Source organism: Microcaecilia unicolor, chromosome 4 (genome assembly GCF_901765095.1).
Source record: "Microcaecilia unicolor chromosome 4, aMicUni1.1, whole genome shotgun sequence".
NCBI classification, from domain to species: Eukaryota; Metazoa; Chordata; class Amphibia; order Gymnophiona; family Siphonopidae; genus Microcaecilia; species Microcaecilia unicolor.
The window spans coordinates 54640878-54663371 of NC_044034.1; the positions used below are offsets into that span (position 1 = coordinate 54640878).

A 22494-nucleotide genomic window follows, 5' to 3' on the forward strand; every position below is an offset into this window, starting at 1 on the left:
GTAAACCAAATTTATCTCCAATATATTTTAGAGATTGTCAAAGTTGGAGAAATGTTTTTCAGCGTGCTGCAGTAGTTTTGGCTATGTCTTGAACTACCAGAAGCCATCTGCCTTGATACAAAAGTTTGAGGATGAGTTTTTGCTGCCGTTAAAATCGCAAGAGTGTGTTGAAAATGTAGTAGCTTGGCTTTCCTCAGTCTTGAGTGTTTTTCCAAGGAAACAGGCCTCAATGGAACATGAAGACCCTTTCAAGTTCCAGTGACATGGAAAGTTTGAGATTCAGGAGCTTAGAAAGCAATTCAGTTTAAAAAAAATGATGGGGTAGTAGCCTTCAAAACCTTCTGGAAGACAGAGTAGCTTTTTATTACTATACTGATTTTGATTTGATAAGTCTTCCAAGTCTTTTTGTAGTAAGTGAATGTCATGATCATGCTTTCCCAGAAGATGTGGGTTAGTTGTAAAACCATGTGATAGTTCTTCTAAATTGTCTTTGTTTTCAAGCATCTGCAAATTGAGCATTTTTAGCTTTGATTTCTTATTAAACCAGTTTTGTTGCATCAACTTATTCCAGCATGAGTTTTTTAAAGAAACACATTTCTCTGAATAGTAATTCAAGTTGAGATTCAGCTTTTAATGCCATCAATAATTTGGATCCAATGATGAAAATAATGAAAATAGGAGAAGAAAAGATTATCTGGCAAAAACACAGCCACGAGAAGAGAGAGCATTCACGTCATGCATCCGCTCGGGTTTGCTGGCCAAACACTGTCCCTCCATGTATTTGTTTTTTTAATAACATTAACTGTATGAATGCTTATTGTATTCATTCGCTCCTGAGGCAGCCATTTGGTGAAACATGGCCATGTCAGGCGACCTTGTGTAGACCTGGCAGTTGAAAGTGGCAAATAAAGACTGTTTTTTATGTGATCTGCTCCTCTTTTGCTCTCCAGACCAAAAAAAAAAAAAAAAACCCAATCAGTATCAGTGCTGGCTTTCTCCTGACCACCCACCTTAGGGCCTTCCCTGCTTGCACTGTCCTGGCCTTCTTGCCCATGTCTTGGCACTTGCTACAGCACCAGCAGTAATCATAGAATAGAAACACAGGGCCTCATTGAGTTTATGAGAATGCTGACATTAAGCCTCTGCTACATAACACCCCCTCAAATACAGACTTCCTGTTTCTCTGGAGGTGAGGCACAGCAGAATCTTGCCTACAGCTTGCTCTTGGCTGGGAAGAGTTGAAGGAGACCTGGGAGTCCATGGGAGGCAGGCATAGGCAGGCAGAGCAGAGATACTAGACATAGGGGAGATGCTACACAAGTGTGGGGAAGATGCTTAAAATGCTGGGCATTGGGAAGAATGAAGATGGGGAATATGCTGGACATGGGGTCTAATCGGAAGATAGCGGAGGTGCTGGACATGTGGAGGGAGAATAGGAAGATAGGGGAGATGCTGGACATGGAGGGAAACAGAGAGGGGATGCTGGACAAGGAGACAGGGAATACTCAACATAAGACAGAGAATAGGGAGATGCTGGGTGGGAGAGAGGAGGAAGATGTGATGCTGGATAGGCAGGAAGGGGAGAGAGGAAAAGCTACTGAAAAGCTGAGGAAGGAAAGAATGATTGATGGAGAATGGGAGGATGGCTGGAATGAGGAAAAGAGAAAGTTTCAAGTTTATTTAAGACTTCTACCCCGCCCATCAACTCAATAACTGGACAGCTTACATGTTCTAAGTGAAAGAGAGAATAAGAAATGAAAATCCAGGAAAGGAGAACAGGTGGAAGGAGGATGAACTACAATAATTGAAAGGAAAGCGGTGGGAGGGGGGAATACATCAGGCAAGAAGATGTACAATTCAGGCTAGCCATCAGCAAAATCCAAAGTGGGGCAGGAATCAACCATATGCATCGGAAAACAGAAAAGCCTCGAGTTCAGATTTGAACTGCTAGAGGGAGAAACATAATCTGAAGTGCTGGAGCAGTGTATTCCAGAGGTCTGGGCCTTGAATCGAAAAATGGAACACTGTGGATTCATGAGTGAAGGTGCGGAACGAGGGAATGACAAGTAGATTTTGCTGCGATGGTATGAGTGATCTGGGAGGACAGTAAGAAGCCAAATAACTAGAGCGGTATAGAGGTTCTCCAGCATTCCTAATCTTGTAGACCAAGTGCAGTATTTTAAAGGTTATACAATGTGACAATGGCAGCCAGTGTGCAGATCAGAGAAGTGGTGTGACATGGTCATATTTCCTATGTCCAGTAATGTTTAATGACTGTATTCTGTATGTGCTATAGACGGCAAAGATCTTTAGCCCTGAGACCTTTATAGAGAGTATTATAGTAATCCAGATGACTAATAACTAGCGAATGGATAAGAGTAGCAATAGCAGGGGGACTAATTAGTTTTTTCATGGAACGAATTGGACACAATTTATAAAAAGAACACTTGGCAACCACAGAAACCTGAGAAGAGTATAAATGAGTTGTCAATAGCTATAGGTAGGTGCTGTAACAAAGAGGAAGATTAAGGACTGGTTGATTTGGAGCAAAATCTGGATAGCAAAGAGAGAAATAAATGGAAGAAAACTGGAAGGAGGAGAATATTATAGATGGACGTAAAGGAGAAAGTGAAGACAGAAGGAGACAGCAGAAATGGCAAAAGGACAGGTCAGAAGATTCTACAAACGATTATGATAAGATGAACTGAGGAAAGCAGAAACCAGAGCTTAGTACAAACATAATAAGAAAAATAAAGTGACCAGACCACAAAGGTACTAAAAGGAATTTTATTTTCAGTTTTGTGATTAGAATGTCAATTTTTGCAATGTACATCTGCCGTCTTTGTATTTTGCATAGTACTGTGTGAACTACTTCTATTGGGTGAATCTCTTCATAAAGGCGGTTAATAAATCCCAATAAATGGTACTGCATGCAAGAGTCTGGCTTCCTAGAGTTTATTTTTTCTCTATATGCAGTATTTCTAGTTTGTTTTTGATCACTTAGGAGTCCTTTTACCAAGCTGCCATGCGACAGGGAGCCCTTTCTTCCACCCATTGAGGTGGCGATAAGGGCTCCCACAGTAACCCAGTGGTAACCAGGCAGCAGACGGCAATGCCCAATTACCACTAGGTTACCACCACACGAGCCATTTCTGGGGGTTTTCTTTTTCCCCCAGAAGTGGCGCACGCTCAGAACAGGACTACCACCAACGGCTACGTTGGGCCAGCAGTAGTCCCAGAAGAGCGACCGGTAAAAGGGCTCCTTTTAATTTTTATTTGGTAACTGTCTGTATTCTGGGTGTGTGACCAAGGCTGGGGATTCTATTAGCATGTAGTTTCTTTTTGTAATGATCTGTAGCAATTTAGCGTGTTCAGTTTGTCCAATGTGTGTAGTGATTGTTTATTTGTTTATTTATTACATTTGTATCCCACATTTTCCCGCATTGCAGTAGGCTCAATGTGGCTTACAGGTTCTGGAGAGGAGAGTACCAACTCCGGGAATATATACATAGTGGAAAAAAGAGTAACAGTAGGTGCAAGGAAGCTGATAAGGTTCCAGAAAAGAGAATACAACTCTGGGACGAATATATAGTAGCTTATGTTCTAGGGCCCACTGCATATTTAGGGTGCTACTTTTCCTAAGTAGGTTAGTGCATGAATGATAGATTTGCTGTAAGTCCCAAGTGAATTTTTGTAGATTTTTTTTTTTACTTCACAATATGCCTGGTACTGAGAGGGTTTATATTGCTGTTCCTGAGATGACACTAGAATCGGATATTGTTTTGTATAGTACGTTTTATGGGAAAATACCCTAGCTCTACTCTACACCCATGCTTAGGAAGGAGGTTATGTGGATATATATTTTTGGGTTTAATACTCTATGGAAGAGCGTCCTGGAAAGAGAGGACGGAACCTGTATCCACACGGGTGTTATCTACAGACCTCCTGCGCAAACTGAGAAGTTAGACAAGGATCTGATAGAAGATATTCAAAAGATTGGTGTTAAAGGGGAGGTGCTACTGTTGGGAGGTTTCAATTTGTCTGATGTGGATTGGAACGTCCCATCTGTGGAATCGGAAAGAAGTAGGGAGATTGTGGATGCCTGTCAAAGTGCCTTGCTCAGACAAATGGTGACGGAACCCCAAGGGAAGGGTCGATGCTGGATCTAGTGCTCACGAATGGGGATAGTGTTTCCAATATCTGGGTGGCTGCCCACTTATGTAATAGTGATCATCACACCGTATGGTTTGATATAAGGGCGAAGGCGGAGTGTGGATGCACAAAATTCAAAGTACTGGATTTCAGACATACTGATTTTGATAAAATGGGGGAATACCTGAAGAAGGAGCTGTTGGTTTGGGAAGGCGCAGGAGATGTGGAAAACCAGTGGTTCAAGCTAAACGCTGCTCTAAATATGGCAACTGATCTTTTTGTGAGGAAAGTAAACAAAAACAAGAGAAGCAGGAAACCTATATGGTTCTCCAAACAAGTAGCTGAAAAAATAAGAGCAAAAGAGGCTTTGTTCAAGAAATACAAAAGAACGCAACGAGAGGATCACGAAAAAGATTATCGGATTAAACTGAAAGAAGCGAAGAGGGAAATACGGCTTGCGAAAGCGCGAGTGGAAGAAAAAATGGCTAAAGATGTAAAAAGAGGTGACAAGACTTTTTTCAGATATATTGGAGAAAGGAGAAGAGATAGGAATGGAATTGCGAGACTGAAAGATAATGAGAATGGCTATGTGGAGAGTGATGAAGATAAAGCGAACATGCTAAACAATTATTTCTCTTCGGTGTTCATGGAGGAAAATCCTGGAGAAGGACCGCGGTTGGCTGCCAAGGGAATGTCTGGGAACGGAGTGGATGCTGCGCCGTTTACGGAAGAAAGAGTTTATAAACAGCTGGAGAATCTGAAGGTGAACAAAGCTATGGGGCCGGATGGGATACATCCCAGGATACTGAAGGAGGTCAGAGAGGTCCTGGCAGGATCTCTTAAAGATTTATTTAATAGATCTTTAGAGACGGGAGAGGTTCCGCGAGATTGGAGACGAGCGGATGTGGTCCCTTTTCACAAAAGTGGAGACAGAGAAGAAGTGGAAAACTACAGACCAGTAAGTCTCACATTGATGGTAGGAAAAATAATGGAGTCACTGCTGAAAGAAAGGATAGTTAACTTTCTAGAAACTGACGGGTTACAGGACCCAAGGCAACATGGCTTTACCAAAGGAAAATCCTGCCAAACAAATCTTATTGACTTTTTTGACTGGGTGACCAAAGAACTGGATGAGGGACGTGCGCTAGATGTAATCTACTTGGACTTCAGCAAAGCCTTTGATATGGTCCCCCACAGAAGACTTGTGAATAAGCTGAAAAGGTTGAACTTAGGACCGAAAGTGGTGAACTGGATAAGAAACTGGTTGACCGACAGGTGGCAGAGGGTGGTGGTAAATGGAATCCGCTCGGAGGAAAGAAAGGTGAGCAATGGAGTTCCTCAGGGGTTGGTGCTGGTGCCTATTCTGTTTAATATATTTGTGGGAGATATTGCTGAGGTGTTGGAAGGAGAGGTGTGCCTTTTTGCGGATGACACAAAAATAGCCAATAGAGTGGATACCCTGGAGGGAGTAGAAACGATGAGAAGGGATCTCCGAACGTTAGAAGAATGATCGATGGTTTGGCAGTTAAAATTTAATCTTAGTCCTAATAGGGGATATACATATAATAGGAAGTACCTAAAACATTAATAACAAACAGTACTCCTGTTCTATATAAATTTGTTTTCACTAATAAAGATTTTGTAATTTATATAGAACAAGAGTACTATTTGTTATTAAAGTTAAAATTTAATGCCAAGAAGTGTAGAGTGATGCACTTGGGGTGCAGAAACCCAAAAGAGAGATACCGAATAGGAGGGGAGAAATTAGTAAGCTCACTCAGGAGAGAGACCTTGGGGTGTTGGTGTCTGAGGATCTGAAAGTGAAGAAACAAGGCGACGGCCATGGCCAGAAGGATGCTAGGCTGCATAGAGAGGGGCGTAACCAGCAGAAGAAAGGCGGTGTTGATGCCCCTATACAAGTCATTGGTGAGGCCCCACTTGTAGTATTGTGTTCAGTTTTGGAGGCCATATCTTGCTAAAGATGTAAAAAGACTGGAAGCGGTGCAAAGAAAAGCTACAAAAATGGTATTGGATTTGCGTTGCAAATCGTACAAGGAGAGACTTGCTGACGTGAACATGTATACCTTAGAGGAAAGGAGAAACAGGTGACATGATACAGACGTTCAAATATTTGAAAGGTATTAATCCGCAAATGAACATTTTTCGGAGACAAGAAGGCGGTAGAACTAGAGGACATGAATTGAGGTTGAAGGGGGGCAGACTCAGGCCTAATGTCAGGAAGTATTTTTTCACGGAGAGGGTGGTGGATATGTGGAATGCCCTCCCGCGGGAGGTGGTGGAGATGAAAACGGTAATGGAATTCAAACATGCGTGGGATAAATACAAAGGAATCCTGTTTAGAAGGAATGGTTTTGTGAAATCTTAGCAGAGATTGGGAGGCAACGCCAGTAACAACAAAATGGGAGCTGGGCAAACTTCTATGGTCTGTGCCCTGATTGTGACTGAATAGATAGGGATGGGTTGGAGTGTAAATTTTAAGGGGCTTTGACGTTAGCTCCAGAACTTAGTACTGTCAGGTTCTCAGGTTCAGAGCCCGCGGGGCTGGGCTCTGGAGCAAACGTGAGCCCTTGGGCTGCTGCCGAGGAGCGACAGCAGCAGGCAAAACCCACCAACCAACACTGGGCAAGCAAACCGGCAGGGACTGCAGGCACTGCCCAGCGAACCGGAACACATGGACTGGAATCCCCCGGACTGGAGGACACAGGACTGGAACCCCCCGGACTGGAACACTGGACTGGAATCCCCCGGACTGGAGGACACAGGACTGGAACACCAGACTGGAGCACACAGCTTCACCTGCACTTAGCTACTAAGCCCCCCAGGAGTTGAGCTCCTCGGTTTGAGTAGCCGGCAGGACTTACTGGATACCGGATGACACAGGGACCAGGACTGGAAACAGAAGTACTCCTAAACCTAAACTGATCTACGTGCTCCCAAGCCCTAAACCAGCAGGAGTGTTCCTAACAGTAAACTGACAAAAGGACTTCCTAAGCCCTATACTAAACAGGAGCTCCTAAGCCCTGCTCAAAAAAGGGACTTCCTAAGCCCTAAACTAACAGAGCAGGGAACTAAACACAAAGCTAACACAGGTGCTACTAAGCACCAAGCTACAAGCAGAGCTCTACACTAACAAGCTAAACACAAAACTAACAAGCTACCTAAGCACTGCTGTAGCAAGCTAGATACAAAACTAACAAGGTGCTTCCTAAGCACTACTCTGGCAAGCAACCAGAAGAGCTCCTAGCACTAAAAGGGAAGACAGGGGAGCCACAAGGAAAAAGCAGGGAAGCTAACACATAAGCCAAAAGTGCTTCTAAAGCACCAAACACCAACAGCAAAGACTGCAATGCTCCCAATAGCACAAACACCAGAAGTACTTCTAACAGCAAACTCTGCAGTGTTCCTAACAACACCAAACCCTGAAGTACTTCTATCAGCAACAGAGCTTCCAAAGCCCTACACACAGCAATGCTTCCAAAACCAAGAGGGAAAAGCAGGAAAGCTAAACTCACAGACACCAGTGCATACTGCACTAACACTAACCTGGCCCTTAGCAAAAGCAAGCAGGGAAACTAGACACAAAGTCAGAAGTGCACACTGCACCACCCTACCCAAAGCAAACACCACCGTTGCAATGGCTCTGAAGGAAACAACACCACTTCCTTATCAAGGCCCTCCCTGATGATGTCACACTCCCTAGACCTAGGCAAAAGCACACTGACCCAGAGAGGCCCAACCCTCACCAGTGCAACACCGTGAAGCACTTGAAGCCAGTACACCCAAAGAGAGGTAGAGCTAACTCAGTCCACCCACACAGCTGTAGTAAAGTGAAAGTGCCAGCACAGAGAGACAGAGCCATCTCAGACAGGACAGACACAGGAAACAGACGCCAGCTAAGAAGCTGACCACCAGGAAAAAGGTAAGTTTGAGAGGGGTTATGACCACAATCATAACAAGTACCAGAACAGTACTGGGTATACTTCTACAGTCTGTGCCCTGAGAAAGGCAAGGACAAATCAAACTCTGGTATACATATAAAGTATCACATACAATGAGTTTGTCTTGTTGGGCAGACTGGATGGACTGTACAGTTCTTTATCTGCCATCATTTACTATGTTATTATGTTAATTTTCATAGGCCTGAATGCACATGGAAGGGCATTTTAGAAAGGATGTCCAGCTCAGAATGTGGATATCCCAGACAGTACGTCACACATGGATGTCCATCTCACATGTATTTTACAACAGTGCCACTGAAGCTTTTTATAATTTTTGTGTGTGTATAAGTGTGTGTTTGCTTTCTTTTTTTTTTTTTTAATTGTGCTCCTGGAACAGAAAATACCTACTGTGACTTCTTTTATCTCCGGAGTAGCCTAGTGGTTAGTGAAGTGGACTTTGATCCTGGGGAACTGAGTTTGATTCCCACTGTAGCTCCTTGTGACTCTGGGCAAGTCACTTAACCCTCCATTGCCCCTGGTACAAAAATAAGTACCTGAATATGTAAACCGCTTTGAATGTAGTTGCAAAAACCACAGAAAGGCGATATATCAAGTCCCAATTCCCTTTCCCTTTCCATTCAGTGAAGAACTGCTCAGTCAGAGCACCTTTCTGTAACCTGGACATGACAAGTACCAGGTTTAAATATGGACGTCCATCTTTTAGTCTTGGATGTCCCTTCCTCTTCTGTGATCAGAGTTGGACGTTCATATTTTGGGCCCTCCCTAATCCCACCCAAAACACGCCCTCATGCAATATGGATGTACTGCAGTGTTAGACATCCGTATTCTGCCTTTGTAAAATTGTGAATTGGACATCCATGTGACATGGACATCTAAATGCCAATTTTCAGACGTCCAAAACAATAGCACTTTTAAAATAATCACCTTAATGCCTTTCAGTATAAAAAGTATTTTAAAACATTTTGTTCAAGCCTTTTCTGTTTAAAGTATAAGCATAGTGTATACTACTAAGTGTGAAATGATTTTAAAGTTTTTTAAATTTGTGTGGGTCTATTTAAAGCAGAGGTGCAGTGTACTCTAATCGGCGTTAGCTAAAATTTCAAAATTGCTTAACCTTTTGTAAATAATTTTGTTTAAGATATGGGCATACTGTAACTAAGAGTATGGATTGATGATTGTTTTAATTTTGTGTATGTTCTTATTGTAATCTTTAGATTTAAAATGGAATATAAATGTTTAAAATAAATAAAAGAAAGATATAACGTGTATCACCGTGTCTCATTGTTTGTGATGCTTTTGCAAATGTTCAGATACGGAGCACTGCAATGTTTAAAAAAAGTGTTGACAAACAGTAAGCAAAATCATAATGTAGGATTAGTTAATTGGCACCCATTGCTGTTTCACACTAATTACCTAAACCACCACAGAGATCGTAGGAATAGGGTTGCTAGAAGGATAGGTAAGTACATAGCTAGGACTTATAAATTAAAACATGATAATGTAAAAAGCAATACAGGTTCATAAGAAAAAAATATTTACATCCATATTCAGTTTAATATGTTGGCAAAATAAATATGTAAAAAACATTTCAGTCAATATTTAGCTGGTGACGGTCAGCTTATTTTAAAATGTTGACCATTGCTAGCTAATAAGAGGCAGATGCACTAAAGCTAAATGAGCCTTTAATGACCCTCCAACGAGGAAAATTTGATCCGTTGCATGCATCAAAGGGCTTTTACCGAGGAAGCCAGCAGCTAACGAAAACGGAATGGAGATGAGCAATTAGTGTGAAAACCCCATTGAAACGACATGCACTAACTTTTTCCGATTGCCTTTACGCAGGAAAAAGGCAGGAAATCTAACGAGAGGTCTGGACCTCTCGTTAGGACAGCTCTGTGCCAGGAAAAATCATTAAGTGAAAAAATAAACAAACTTTGAGCCAATCCCAGCGCATTAGCAGTGCTAAAAGCGCTGTGATTGGTCCAAAGGACGTCAGAAAACACATCAAATAAAAAAAATAAAAAAAGGATCGGGAGGGGGCAAGGGCGCTCATCAGGAGCGTCCTGTATGGACGGCCTTGCCCCCCCCCCCCCCCCCGCTGCTCCCCACTTTCCGCCGCTCCCCCCCCCCCCCCCCCCCGAAAAAGCAAAATGCTAGCTGCCCCGGTCCCCCTCCCTCCCTGTTCCTGTGTTCTGCAGAGCTAACTCCGCCTCCCGTCATTCTTCTGCCCCGTGCCCCGCCCCCGCTGCCCCCCCTGAGGTCGACTACGCCGCTCCCCCCCTCCACCGAGACCCCCCTCCCTATTAACGACCCGAGCAGCGCCTCTCACCTCTTTCTGAAGCGCTGCACGGGCAGGAAGATCTATTGTGTTGGTTGTAGAGTCTCCATGACGTCTCTTCTTCCCTGGCCCAGGCCCCGCCTCCTTCTGACGTACCTACGTCAGAAGGAGGCGGGGCCTGGGCCAGGGAAGAAGAGACGTCATGGAGACTCTACAACCAACACAATAGATCTTCCTGCCTGTGCAGCGCTTCAGAAAGAGGTGAGAGGCGCTGCTCGGGTCGTTAATAGGGAGGGGGGTCTCGGTGGAGGGGGGGAGCGGCGTAGTCGACCTCAGGGGGGGCAGCGGGGGCGGGGCATGGGGCGAAAGAATGACGGGAGGCGGAGTTAGCTCTGCAGAACACAAGAACAGGAAGGGAGGGGGACCGGGGCAGCTAGCATTTTGCTTTTTCGTGGTGGGTGGGAAAGCGGGGGAAAGTGGGGAGCAGCCGGGGGGGGGGGAGCAAGGCCGTCCATACAGGACGCCTCGGACGAGCGCCCTTGCCCCCTCCTGATCCTTTGTTTTTGGATTTTGCTGACCGGGTAGCCACGTGTATGTGTTGTGGCTTTTTTTTTGTTTGTTTTTACGTTTGCAGCATGCGCAGAGCAGCCAGCAAAACGCTTGGCTGCTCTGCGCATGATTTAGGGGCCGATTACCGATGTGTATTGTGATTCTTTGATACATTGTACGTTTGAATACCGATCTGAGCATGTGTGACTTTTTTTTTTTGGTGCATTCTTCGTTTTTTAAAAATCGTTAGGGACTTTAACGATTTTGATTTTTTTACGTTTGGTTGCTGCATCTGCCTCTAAGTTAGACCTGGATATTCAGGGCCGGGCCTTATCCAGGCACCAGCAGTGAATGGCCGGGTCTGACCGCATAGCTGCTGGGCGCTCGCCTTTATGCAGGTCCCGGCTGAATATCAGCAAAGTGCCTCCATCAGTTTTTTTTGTTCCCTCCCCATGCCTATTCAGATCCCCCAACCCCGCCCCCTCCCCCCGGGCACCCATCTGCATTCTTCATAGTTCAGTGGGGGTATCCATCCCCACTTGCTCCTGCCCCTAGTGGCTCCATGTACAAAAAATGGCTGCTGCAGGCTCTAGAGGTAATCTTGTAGTACTGCTTCTAAAAGTCAGCCTTCCATATATGGTTGTTGCTAATATGCTGTTAATTGCAATGGATACCAAATTTGCCTAAATATAAATTATTACTGGAAAATAAGATCTTATGTAATGGCTTTGTTTTCTTCTTTTTTAAAATACAGACATGGGTAGATAAGGCAGAAAAGCAGGTACTTCTGTCAGACAACCTTGACCTTTCAGAACTCTTTCATCCCGATACATTCCTAAATGCATTGCGTCAAGAAACTGCAAGGTATGTTAATTGAACCATTTGAACTGCTGTTATCTTTCTTTGGTTCTCATTTGATTGCTATAGGAAGCTAGCGTAATAGCTTATATAGTATTTTATCATTTATCAGTTGCTGTGTGTTATTACAGTTAAGTAGGTAATTTTCAAATACATTGCTGTGGGAAAAGCAGTGCTCTACGTGTGGAAATGGACTTTTATGAAATCACTTCTCTATAGGTGGGTAAAAGTAAACATTTACCCCCTTGTTCAATAGCAGGTCACCTTAAGTTCAGTACCAATGCGTGCTTAAGTCAAACAATACCAGCACGCGCACATGATTGTTGCAGTTACATGTGTAAGTGCCAGCCATGCATTCAGCAGTATTCTATGACATAGGCATACAATTTGCATAGCACATAAATGCATGGGGGGAGTGCACATAGGATTTGGGTGGGGCATTGGCAGATCCCACATTTGCACATGTAACTTACAGAATACTCTAGGTTACACATCAAGGTGCCAAATTTAGGCAAGTACATTTACATCTGCAGTTGATGATATAAGTGGGCGCCCTAAATGTTGACGCGTAAATGCCAACTTATGCTAGTACTCTGCAACGGATTCTGGGCACACCAGATATCACCATTATAGAATTAGCACTTAGCATGCCTCATTTGGCACCTAACTTTCGGATCTTATATAGAATTGCCCCAAAAGTTAGGCTATAGTAAGTGCTAGTATTCTAAATTTACGTATGTATTTGTTGCCTAACTTTAGGCGACCTGTAATAGAATGAGGAGGTTAAGGGTAATGTTATAAAGAATTTTTTTTACATATAAACCCTATTGTATTCATATAGAAAGCCAAAAGTACCCCATATGTGCAGGGACAAAATGGTGCATACAACCCAGTTGTAAGCTCAGAAACAGAGAAAATGACAGCAGATAAAGATCATACTGCCCATCCATACTAACTAATAAGCTTTCCTTATCATCTTCACCAGACCAGTCCAGAATCAATGTGTTGTGTCCATCACCCCCAAATGGAGACAGAGTCCAGTCATTTGCAAGCTCTGCCTTATCAAGAGCACTGTGCTTCACCAATTCAACAGTATTTCTCTGTCTCCAACCACTGTGTACAGTGCAGTGGTTCTTGATTGGCATTGCTCCTGGGCCAGTAATAGAACTGGCAGACCAATAGAGCTTCCAAGAACAGGAAAAGAATCAAGGGTTTGGCAGAGATTTTACACAGGCGTGAGGATACACAGAAGAGTCTGGGTCCCTCCTCACCACTCCCTGGAGTGACTCTTGGGATGAGGAGTAGATCTGTATCCTCCTCTCCCTCTTCCTCACCTGTCTTGTGAAAACCAAAAAGAAGGTTTCAAAATAAAAAATAAATCACATGAAGAGACCTGTGGTGGTTAGTGGTTACCAGTAGACCTTGCATTCAAGCAGCTTGAGAGAGAAGCCAGGCTCCAGCATTGGTGATAGGTTTGCACTCAGAACAGCATTAAGGGTCGGATTACAGCTGTTTTCAGGGCACCAGAACTGTGTTGTGTGTGTGTAAGCAAGTTTAGCTGGCGGATCATGGAGGCCCCCTCAGAATGCTATTTCTAATAAGGCTATCCCCTTTCACCTTCATCCTGAGACCTCTCATTTCAGATCTTCCTTTCAGTTAAGAGGTTCATCGTCTTTGCATTTATACCATGGAGGTATTTAAATGTCTGTATCATGTCTCCCCTCTCATGCCTTTCTAGCGTACCTATTTTATAAAGAAAAGTATGTGCCTAATTTTCTTTATAGAATAAAGTAACATCAAAATATGTCTGCCATAAAGCTGGTATAAATGCTCAAATCTAAATTGTGAAAATGTGCACATAGTTTCTTCAAGGACAAGCAGGACTGTAAAATTCTCATCTATGAATGACATCCTCAATAGAGCCTGGCACAGAAAGCAGTACCCCAGCAATCTTTTCTAGAAGCCTTTGGGTGGTCTCACCACATATACATTCTTGTTCCCGCCTGCTGCTGTTTTGCAGGACCTCCTTAGAGTTGATCGGATCTGTTTTTTATTGTGATCACCTCAGAGCCTTAGACTTGTTTTTACAATTTCTGCTTTCTTGTCTAAGTCGTTGCACTGACTCGTGGTCATTTGCGAGTACCTGAGAATTTCTTCGATTTTTCAGTGAATTTTAACTTGTATTTCTTTATTTGTGCCAGCTTAGTATGGGCCACTTTCAGCCCTGAGCTCCTGTCTGGGGTATTTTTGTCACCATCAAGTCATTTGATTTTTTGGCTATTTTTCCATACAAAATGTCCTGAAAGAAGATAGAAGCAACAACAGCAATGGTGACAAAAAAGTCCCAGAAGCAAGTGGTGTGGTGCAGAAATTTTATTGGTGGGTAACAAAGACTCAACAGGAGCCGTGTTTCAGCCGCAAGGGCTGCTTCAGGAGTCTGTACCAACACTTTCTCAAAGGATAAAAAGGATATTGGGATTGACTTGAAAAAAAACTAAACTAATACTGCACACAAACCAAATCATCCAAATTGTGTATCAAATGTGCAAAATCCTGCCTCCCACTACATGGCTTTTCTTTCTTGTAGGGTTTCTTTCAGCTTTTGAATCCCACACTGCTAATCATTTAAAAAAGCCTTCACCTCCGAGACCAAAACACGGTGAGTCTTTGTTGCCCACCAATAAAATTTCTGCACCACACCGCTTGCTTCTGGGACTTTTTGTCACCTTTGCTGTTGTTGCTTCTGTTTGTTTTGTGCTAAAAGAAGACACCCTGCAGCTTCAAAAGGTATTCCCGGTGCAACAGGAGCATATCCGTTATGGATATCCACTCATGGTGTCTTCAGTGCCTGGGACCCCACCACGATCCCTCTTATTGCATTCTCTGTTCATAGATGTCAAAGAGAGGAATTCATGGTAGAGACAAAGAGAGAGAAAGGCTTTTTGGTGATAGCACTGGTCCAATGACATTTGCATTAGAAATATCAGTTTCCAAGGGTTCACTTGTCTATTAGATTGTAAGCTCTTTGAGCAGGGACTGTCTCTCTTTCTTAAATTGTACAGTGCTGCATAACCCTAGTAGCGCTCTAGAAATGTTAAGTAGTAGTAAGTAGTAGGAGCTGCATCAGACATTGAGATATACATCAACATTGAGAGTACCTCAATCACCTTTGACATCAAGTATTGGTAAAGAACACCAGGAGCAGTCATTGTCTGATTCCTGTTTAAAGAAGAGGAAGGATTCAACGTTATCTTTATCAGTGATGGGGGGAGCGTGATTCAGAACACTGGGTGGAGGCTGAGACATTTTGGCATCACTCCCCATTGAAGCATGGCACCAAGGTCACCAGTGTAGTTGGGGTATCTTCAGCATGAGGACTGTGCTTATATGTCATACTATCAAAGACGGTGCAACAGCCTTCAATGACTCAAGACCCTGCCCTGATATACCCTCATGTGACTCAGGAGGATGTGGCCAATCCTTCTGTGATGCCCTGCCTTTGTTGATGGCAGCCTTTGAAGAGCAGCTCATGTAGAAGTTCATAGAGTGGATGGAGCACTTATTCGTATGGTGGAATGCTACAGGTTCAACATTGTTGATGTCGAGGGCAGAGGCAATCCAGCCATACTGCACAGAGTGGTGAGTGCGGTTCTGGCCACCTTGTTGGGCAGGTTGGATGGACTGTACAGATTTTTATCTGCTATAATTTACTATCAGGCTCATTTTCAAAAGAGATAAGACATCCAAAAAGTGACATAAGTCAGCATTTGGATGTTTATCTCACAGAAACATCCAAATCAGTATTATCAAAACCTCTTTTTGAACGTCTTTCTCAGAAGTCCGTCAGAAGGACGTCCAAATCTCAAGGGGGCGTGCCAGGGGTATGTTCAAGGCGGGACTTGACGTTCCTAAGACATGGATGTCTTTCAGCAATAATGGAACAAAACAAAGACGTCCAAGACTAAAACTTAAGACGTTTTGAGCTAGACCTGTTTTATAGTGAATAGCTGCAGTGGGAATTGAACCCACTTCCCCAGGATCAAAGTCTGCTGTACTAACCACTAGGCTACTCCTCTACTTCACACAAGAGGTGCCCCAAATGACAAGGTGACTACTGGAGGGACTCGGGGATCACCTCCCCTTACTCTCCCAGTGGTCACTATCCCCCCCTCACCCCCCAAAATATGATTAAAAATATTACTTGCCAGCCTCAGATGTTATACTCAGTTCAATTAGAATAGCATGCAGGTCCCTGGAATTTCTAGTAGTGGTGCAGTGCACTGCAGACAGGTGGACCCAGGCTTCTACCTCCCCCTACTTGTTACACTTGTGGAGGAAGCTGTGAGCCCTCCAAAACCCACCAGAAACCTACTGTACCCACATATTGGTGCTCCCTTCACCTGTAAGGGCTATGGTAGTGGTGTACAGTTGGGGGTAGTGGGTTTTTGGGGGCTCAGCAGACAAGGTAAGGGAGCAATGGTGAGATGTGCACCTAGGAGCATTTTATAAAGTCCATTTCAGTGGCCCCAAGGATGCCCTATTGCTTTCCTGGGATGTCACTTTTCCACTATTCTACCTGATGCCAAGCTTTCTATTTTTTTTTTTTTTTATAACATCTGAGCCTTGTGTCTATTGTCTATCATTAGATTTGGGCTTTGAATTCAGATCTATAGATGAAAAGGAGGTCTCATTGCATATATCTAAATACCAGAGTGCTATTTTCCATACTTCATAGCAAGAGTATACATTCCATAATTACGTGTCACAATGCAACGGAAGCTTTTACCACCTTAGTGCATGTAAATGGTTTCATCTCTGTGGATTCACTGGTGCCATGTGAGGCTTTCCTTCCAACCAAAGCTTTTACCTCACTCAGGACATGTAAATTGTTTCACTCCTGTGTGGATTCTCTGGTGCATTGTGAGGTTTACCTTCTGTCTAAAGCTTTTACCAGACTCTATACATGCAAATGGTTTCTCTCCCATGTGGACTTTCTGATGCACTTTGAGATTTACATTACAACCAAAGCTTTTACCACACTTAGAACATGTGAATGGTTTCACTTTATTGTGGATTTTGTACGTTTTGCATTTGGATGTATTTGTTTGAAAATGGACCAAAAAATAAAACATCCAATTCACAAAACATTTTTCCAAACAGCATTTTCAAAAGGAAAAGATAAGACTTTTTTTTTTTAGAAAATGGCCTTTCCTGCTCTGATTTTGGATGTTTTTTTTGTAAAAATTCAGACTTAGATGTCATATCCAAAAATGCCCCTTGTGCATTTGACTTGCCCGAAGTCACAAGCAACAGCAGTGGGAATTGAACCCATGTTGCCAGGATCAAAGTCCGCTGCACTAACCATTAAGCCACTCCTCTCTGTTTTGGATGTCTTGCATTTGGACGTCTTTTGTTCGAAAATGGACTAAAAAAAATGGACGTCCAAATCACAAAAGATAGATGTCCATCTTTTTCGAAAATGACCTTCTTTCCTGTTCAGAATTTGGACGTCTTTGTAAAATGTCCAAATTCTGATTTAGACGTTTCGTTCGAAAATGCCCCTCCACGTTATTATACTCGAGACCCATGGTCTGCCTGAAAAAAAACATATCAACACTGAAACGCAGAGGTTGTTCAGAGTTGGTCAGCTGCACCAGTGTACATTTCCAGTTCTTCAGAGGAAGAATTTTCACTGATGCAACAGAAATCCTCAATGTCTTGACAATACATAGGGCCTTCTTAAACACTTCATTATTTTCTAAATCCTCTCTTGCCTATCTAAAGGGTTGACATTGGAAGTAGTATACTATGCCATACTTTGGGTTGTTATTTGAATATTTTTACTGTTGTAGTTGTCTATTGCTTATGTTTGATTTATTCTTACTGTATACCGCCTTGAGTGAATTCCTTCAAAAAGGTAGGAAATAATTCCTAATAAATAATACAAGACTTAAAAACTGTGTCTGTTTTATGACCTAAATTTCTTTCATTGGCAAAATCTTCCATTTATTAGTATTTTTAACTCCAATTTATTTGCTTGTTTCTTTTCTCTTTTTTTATAAAAGCAGACATACAGAGCTGTGCTTAATTATCCATGTTCTAATACTCATCAACATCCATGCTGCAGTGCAATTTGCCAACAAAACTTCACGTTATCAAAAAATAAATAGCATATCAACAAATTCTCTGAGCCCAATGGAGGCCATCTGTTTCACTATTACAGCTTCCTCACTTTGCAGCCCTAGCTGTTTCATAAACACCCTCCAAATCTCAGGTGCAACACTGCTCTGTAAAACAAATCGTAAATTATATTCTCTGAGGACAAGCAGGCTCCAATATTCTCAAAAGTGGCATTATCCTCCAAAGAACCATGGAGATTGGAGTGTTTTCTGACTCTCATCACACAGAACAAGGAGTCGTTTCTACATCCCAACCTTCAGTCTGGCTCTCACAACTTGGACATTGAGAGTCTAGAATTCAGTTCCTTGAGTTTTCGGAGGGTGTATCCCAGGTCTTGCTGGCTTCCAGGAAAAATTCCACTAAGAGGTGCTATTCTTTTAGATGGAGGAGGTTTGCCATCTGATGTGAGAGCAAGGCCCTAGGTCCCGTTACTTGCCCCTACACTGACCCTGCTTGAATGCCTTCTACATTTATCAGTCTAGTCTCAAGACCAACTCCGTAAGGGTTCACCTTAGTGCAATTATTGCTTATCATCAACATGTAGAAGGTAAGCCCATCTCTGGACAGACTTTAGTTGTTTGCTTCATGAGAGGTTTGCTTTTGTCAAAACCCCCTATCAAATCTCCAACAATGTCATGGGATCTCAACAGCATTCTCACCCAGCTGATGAAAGCTCCTTTTGAGCCACTGAATTCCTGCTATCTGCAGTACTTGACCTGGAAGGTCGTTTTCTTGGTGGCTGTTACTTCAGCTGATAGGGTCAGTGAGCTTTAGGCCTTAGTAGTGGATGCACCTTATACTAAGTTTCATCACAACAGAGTAGTCCTCCGCACACACCCTAAGTTCCTGCCGAAGGTGGTGTCTGAGTTCCATCTGAACCAGTCGATTGTCGTGCCAACATTTTTTCCCCGTCCCCATGCCCACCCTGGCGAAAGCAGCTTGCACACCTTGGACTGCAAGAGAGCATTGGTCTTTTACGTGGAGCGGACGAAGCCCTTCAGACAGTCCACCCAGTTGTTTGTTTATTTTGATCCCAACAGGAGGGGAGTCACCATCGGAAAACGCACCATTTCCAATTGGCATGGGATCTCAACGTCGTCCTCGTCCAGCTGATGAAAGCTACTTTTGAGTCACTGAATTCCTGCCATCTGAAGTACTTGACCTGGAAGGTCGTTTTCTTGGTGGCTGTTACTTCACCTCTTAGGGTCAGTGAACTGATGCACCTTACACTAAGTTTCATCACAATAAAGTAGTCCTCCGTATGCACCCTAAGTTCCTGCCGAAGGTGGTGTCAGAGTTCAATCTGAACCAGTCAGTTGTCTTGCCAACATTCTTTCCCCGACCTCATGCCCATCCTGGCGAAAGCAGCATGCACATCTTGGTTGCAAGAGAGCATTGGCCTATTACATGGAGTGGACAAGACCCCACAGACAGTCTGCCCAGCTTTTTGTTTCTTTTGATCCCAACAGGATGGGGGTTGCCATCGTGAAACACACCATTTCAATTTGGCTGGCAGATTGCATTTCCTTCACTTATGCCCAGGCTGGGCTGGGCCTAGAGGGTCATGTTACGGCTCATAACGTCAGAGCCATGGCTGCAACAGTAGCCCACTTGAGCTCATCCTCCATTGAAGAAATTTGCAAGGCTGCGACGTGATCTTCAGTCCACACATTCACATCATACTACTGCCTCGAGCAGGATACCCAATTCGACAGAATATGCCTAAAGAAATGCACATGTAAATTCTAATTATTGCCAATTAGTGCCGATAATTGCTTGTCATTGCTCAATTATCAACACTGGTTGATTCATTATTTAATTATTTCATTTCCTTAGGTACAAACTTAGTGTGTGAGCAATGTACCTGAATGTTACTCACCTTCAGCTAATACTGAAAAAGGTGTTCAAAATCCAAATAAATAAATTAAATTAAGTTGCACGCACAAAAAGACTGCATGGCCAACTTTGTGTGCGCAACTCAAAGCAACATATATAGAATCTGGGGGTGGGGGGGGAAGGTAAATTCTCATAAGCCCCTTCAGGTCACATTATGAATCAACCTTTTGGAATTTTTTCAAGAGACGACATTGTACTTGGGTCTGCAGAATAGCAGATGGAACTAGATTTATGAGTTACTGGAAACAGGAGCTTTTTTAAGCTGCTGCATCACACTGTTCATCATGTACACCTCAGTAGCTCCACTTCTGAAACAGTTTTTCTGACCAAATTGTATAACTGTCAGGAGTCCATAGCGCTATGGAACTGTCAAACAGTAGCTTTGGTGCTCATTCTCTCAATGCTATTGAAATTCTCTTTCAATAATGACATCAATTAGGCAGAGGTGTCAGGATGTGGCTGTCAGCCAGAAATACAATGAGTTCAGGTGGTGGCTGACTGGAATTGGTGTAACAGTCATTTACCTCAGACTATTCAAAACAGGAAGAAGTATATCACACTATCATTTAGACAGAGCTGCCAAAGTGTGTCTGTTGGCCAGAATGGGATGAGTTCAGACACCGATCAATTGGAAATTTACCTCTACATGGATTCTTCATTTGCACTCGTAAAACTAATTGGCACATTGAACGCCTGTACTAGAAACCAAATGAGCCTAACAACTCTAATCCCAAAACAGCAGTTTGACAGCTATCCTTCGATAAATCTAATATACTAGATAATTTTGATATATAAGCAAATTTTATAGTGGATACTTTTTTAAAATGAAAACACTAAATGGATTATGAACAAAAACTGTTGGAAGATTCATACCATTTTATCAGAACTACTGCATAAAAGTAGAAGCAAGCTTGTTTTACACAGGGAAAAGGAATTTTATAAAAAAATTTTAACATGTACACATGTAAAAAGTAAATGCATAGAAAGTATTTACCTCCTTTTCATGATCTGCATGAAAGTATTCTTGGATTTCTTTAGTGGGTAGTGGGTACAAGAGTGATCACTGGGTGGCGTGAATACAGAGTTGTGATGTACACTTGTGTTTTATAAAATACACGTTAATTTACTCCTTTTTTGAAGCAGGTATAAATTTTATGCATCAGCATGCTATAGAGGCTGAATCTGGAAGCCTATTTAATGAACACACAGACACATATGTTGCCTTGATAAAATAGGTGCCATTTTTGACATTCATTTACTATATTCAGCCCACGGTGGTCAGCAGTTTTAAAGCCGTTCATAGCCACAGGTTGAATTAAACCCAGATATTCAATGCCGGGCCATGTTAGTAGTATATTCCTTTTTGTCAAACCTAATTGACATATTTTTGACGGGTGGCCATGCCCACTTCTGGTTGCAGCCAATCAGAATTGAGTACCTACTCAAGCCCCACCTATTCTGTACTCAGTATCTGTCCACTTGGTTTAAACCAAGCTAAATATCAACCCCTTAAGATTCTAACTGATCCTAGTGCTATTTTGGAAGCTTATTTCACTATGTGAAAGACACAGCAGAAATGTACTGGAACCTGCTGGGAGCTGGAGCTCTGGATTCCTGGTGCTAATCACAGAAAGAACTCCTGACCACAGGATACACAAAGCCATACCGTAGAGGCCCCAGGTCTGCAATTGGAATCGCGGGCTACCCAAGCAGAACTCAACAGGTCGAACACCACTGAATCAGTGAACAGAAGACCAACTACCGACTTCCTACAAAGAATCCATCACCCATATACAGTGATTGACTTTAGCTGCTTCTCTTAAGCAAGCCGAGCTAGAGAGCTACAACCAGCGCCCTCAACCATCCGAGGAGACTGCCTGCTACAGACCTGCACTGCCCAACCTAATTCCACACCGGGAACCAGAGATCACCACCGTGAGGAGCAGATAAAGAGAAAGGGAGACCAGAAAGTGCTGTGAATCCATGGTCGTGAGTAGCTGAAATCAGCTAGCTGTTTCCAAGTGAGACCTCACACACTACAACTCCAGAAGCTACCTTTGTCACCCAGAGATATACAGAGGCGCAGTCCCAGCTGAACCATCAACTGTAGTGAGTCCTCACTCTTCTACTCTGAAATGAAATCATGCCTACTGAAGGATTGCTAAGATCGGTGCTACTAACTCTGTAACTGTGCTATGCCACCACCAGCACATTAACCATAATATTGACAAACGAACAACTGATTGCCGTCCTAAACAGTCTGAACCACCGCCCAAGTTCCACCCTGGAATATGCTGCAAAATATGCCAGAGATAGTCTTACAGCCACCCATGATGTCCACCCGCAAGCGAACCGGGGCATAAGGGAAATAAAAGTAACCACCACAAAACCAAAGCTTGAGACCAATGGCAGCTGATAAAAATCTCACCCAAAACCACAGACACAGAAAACTATTTACCTATTCTCATTGGCTATGTCAATGCAAGATCCACACCATCAACAAAACAGAGATTGTCAAGGACTGGATTGTAGAGGACGGACTTTGTCTGGTATTCATTATAGAAACATGGCTTCATTCCAGAGAGGACCCTATTATCAATG

At 43.0% G+C, this 22494-nt stretch overlaps 1 protein-coding gene across 1 annotated transcript in view; it reads left to right on the top strand.

Moving 5' to 3' along the window:
* The window catches only part of DYNC2H1 (dynein cytoplasmic 2 heavy chain 1), a 1078189-nt gene that overhangs the window by 1033538 nt on the left and 22157 nt on the right, over window positions 1-22494 (top strand). The window contains 1 exon segment of the mRNA XM_030202388.1: window positions 11714-11823. Coding sequence (XP_030058248.1) covers window positions 11714-11823 — 110 coding nt within the window.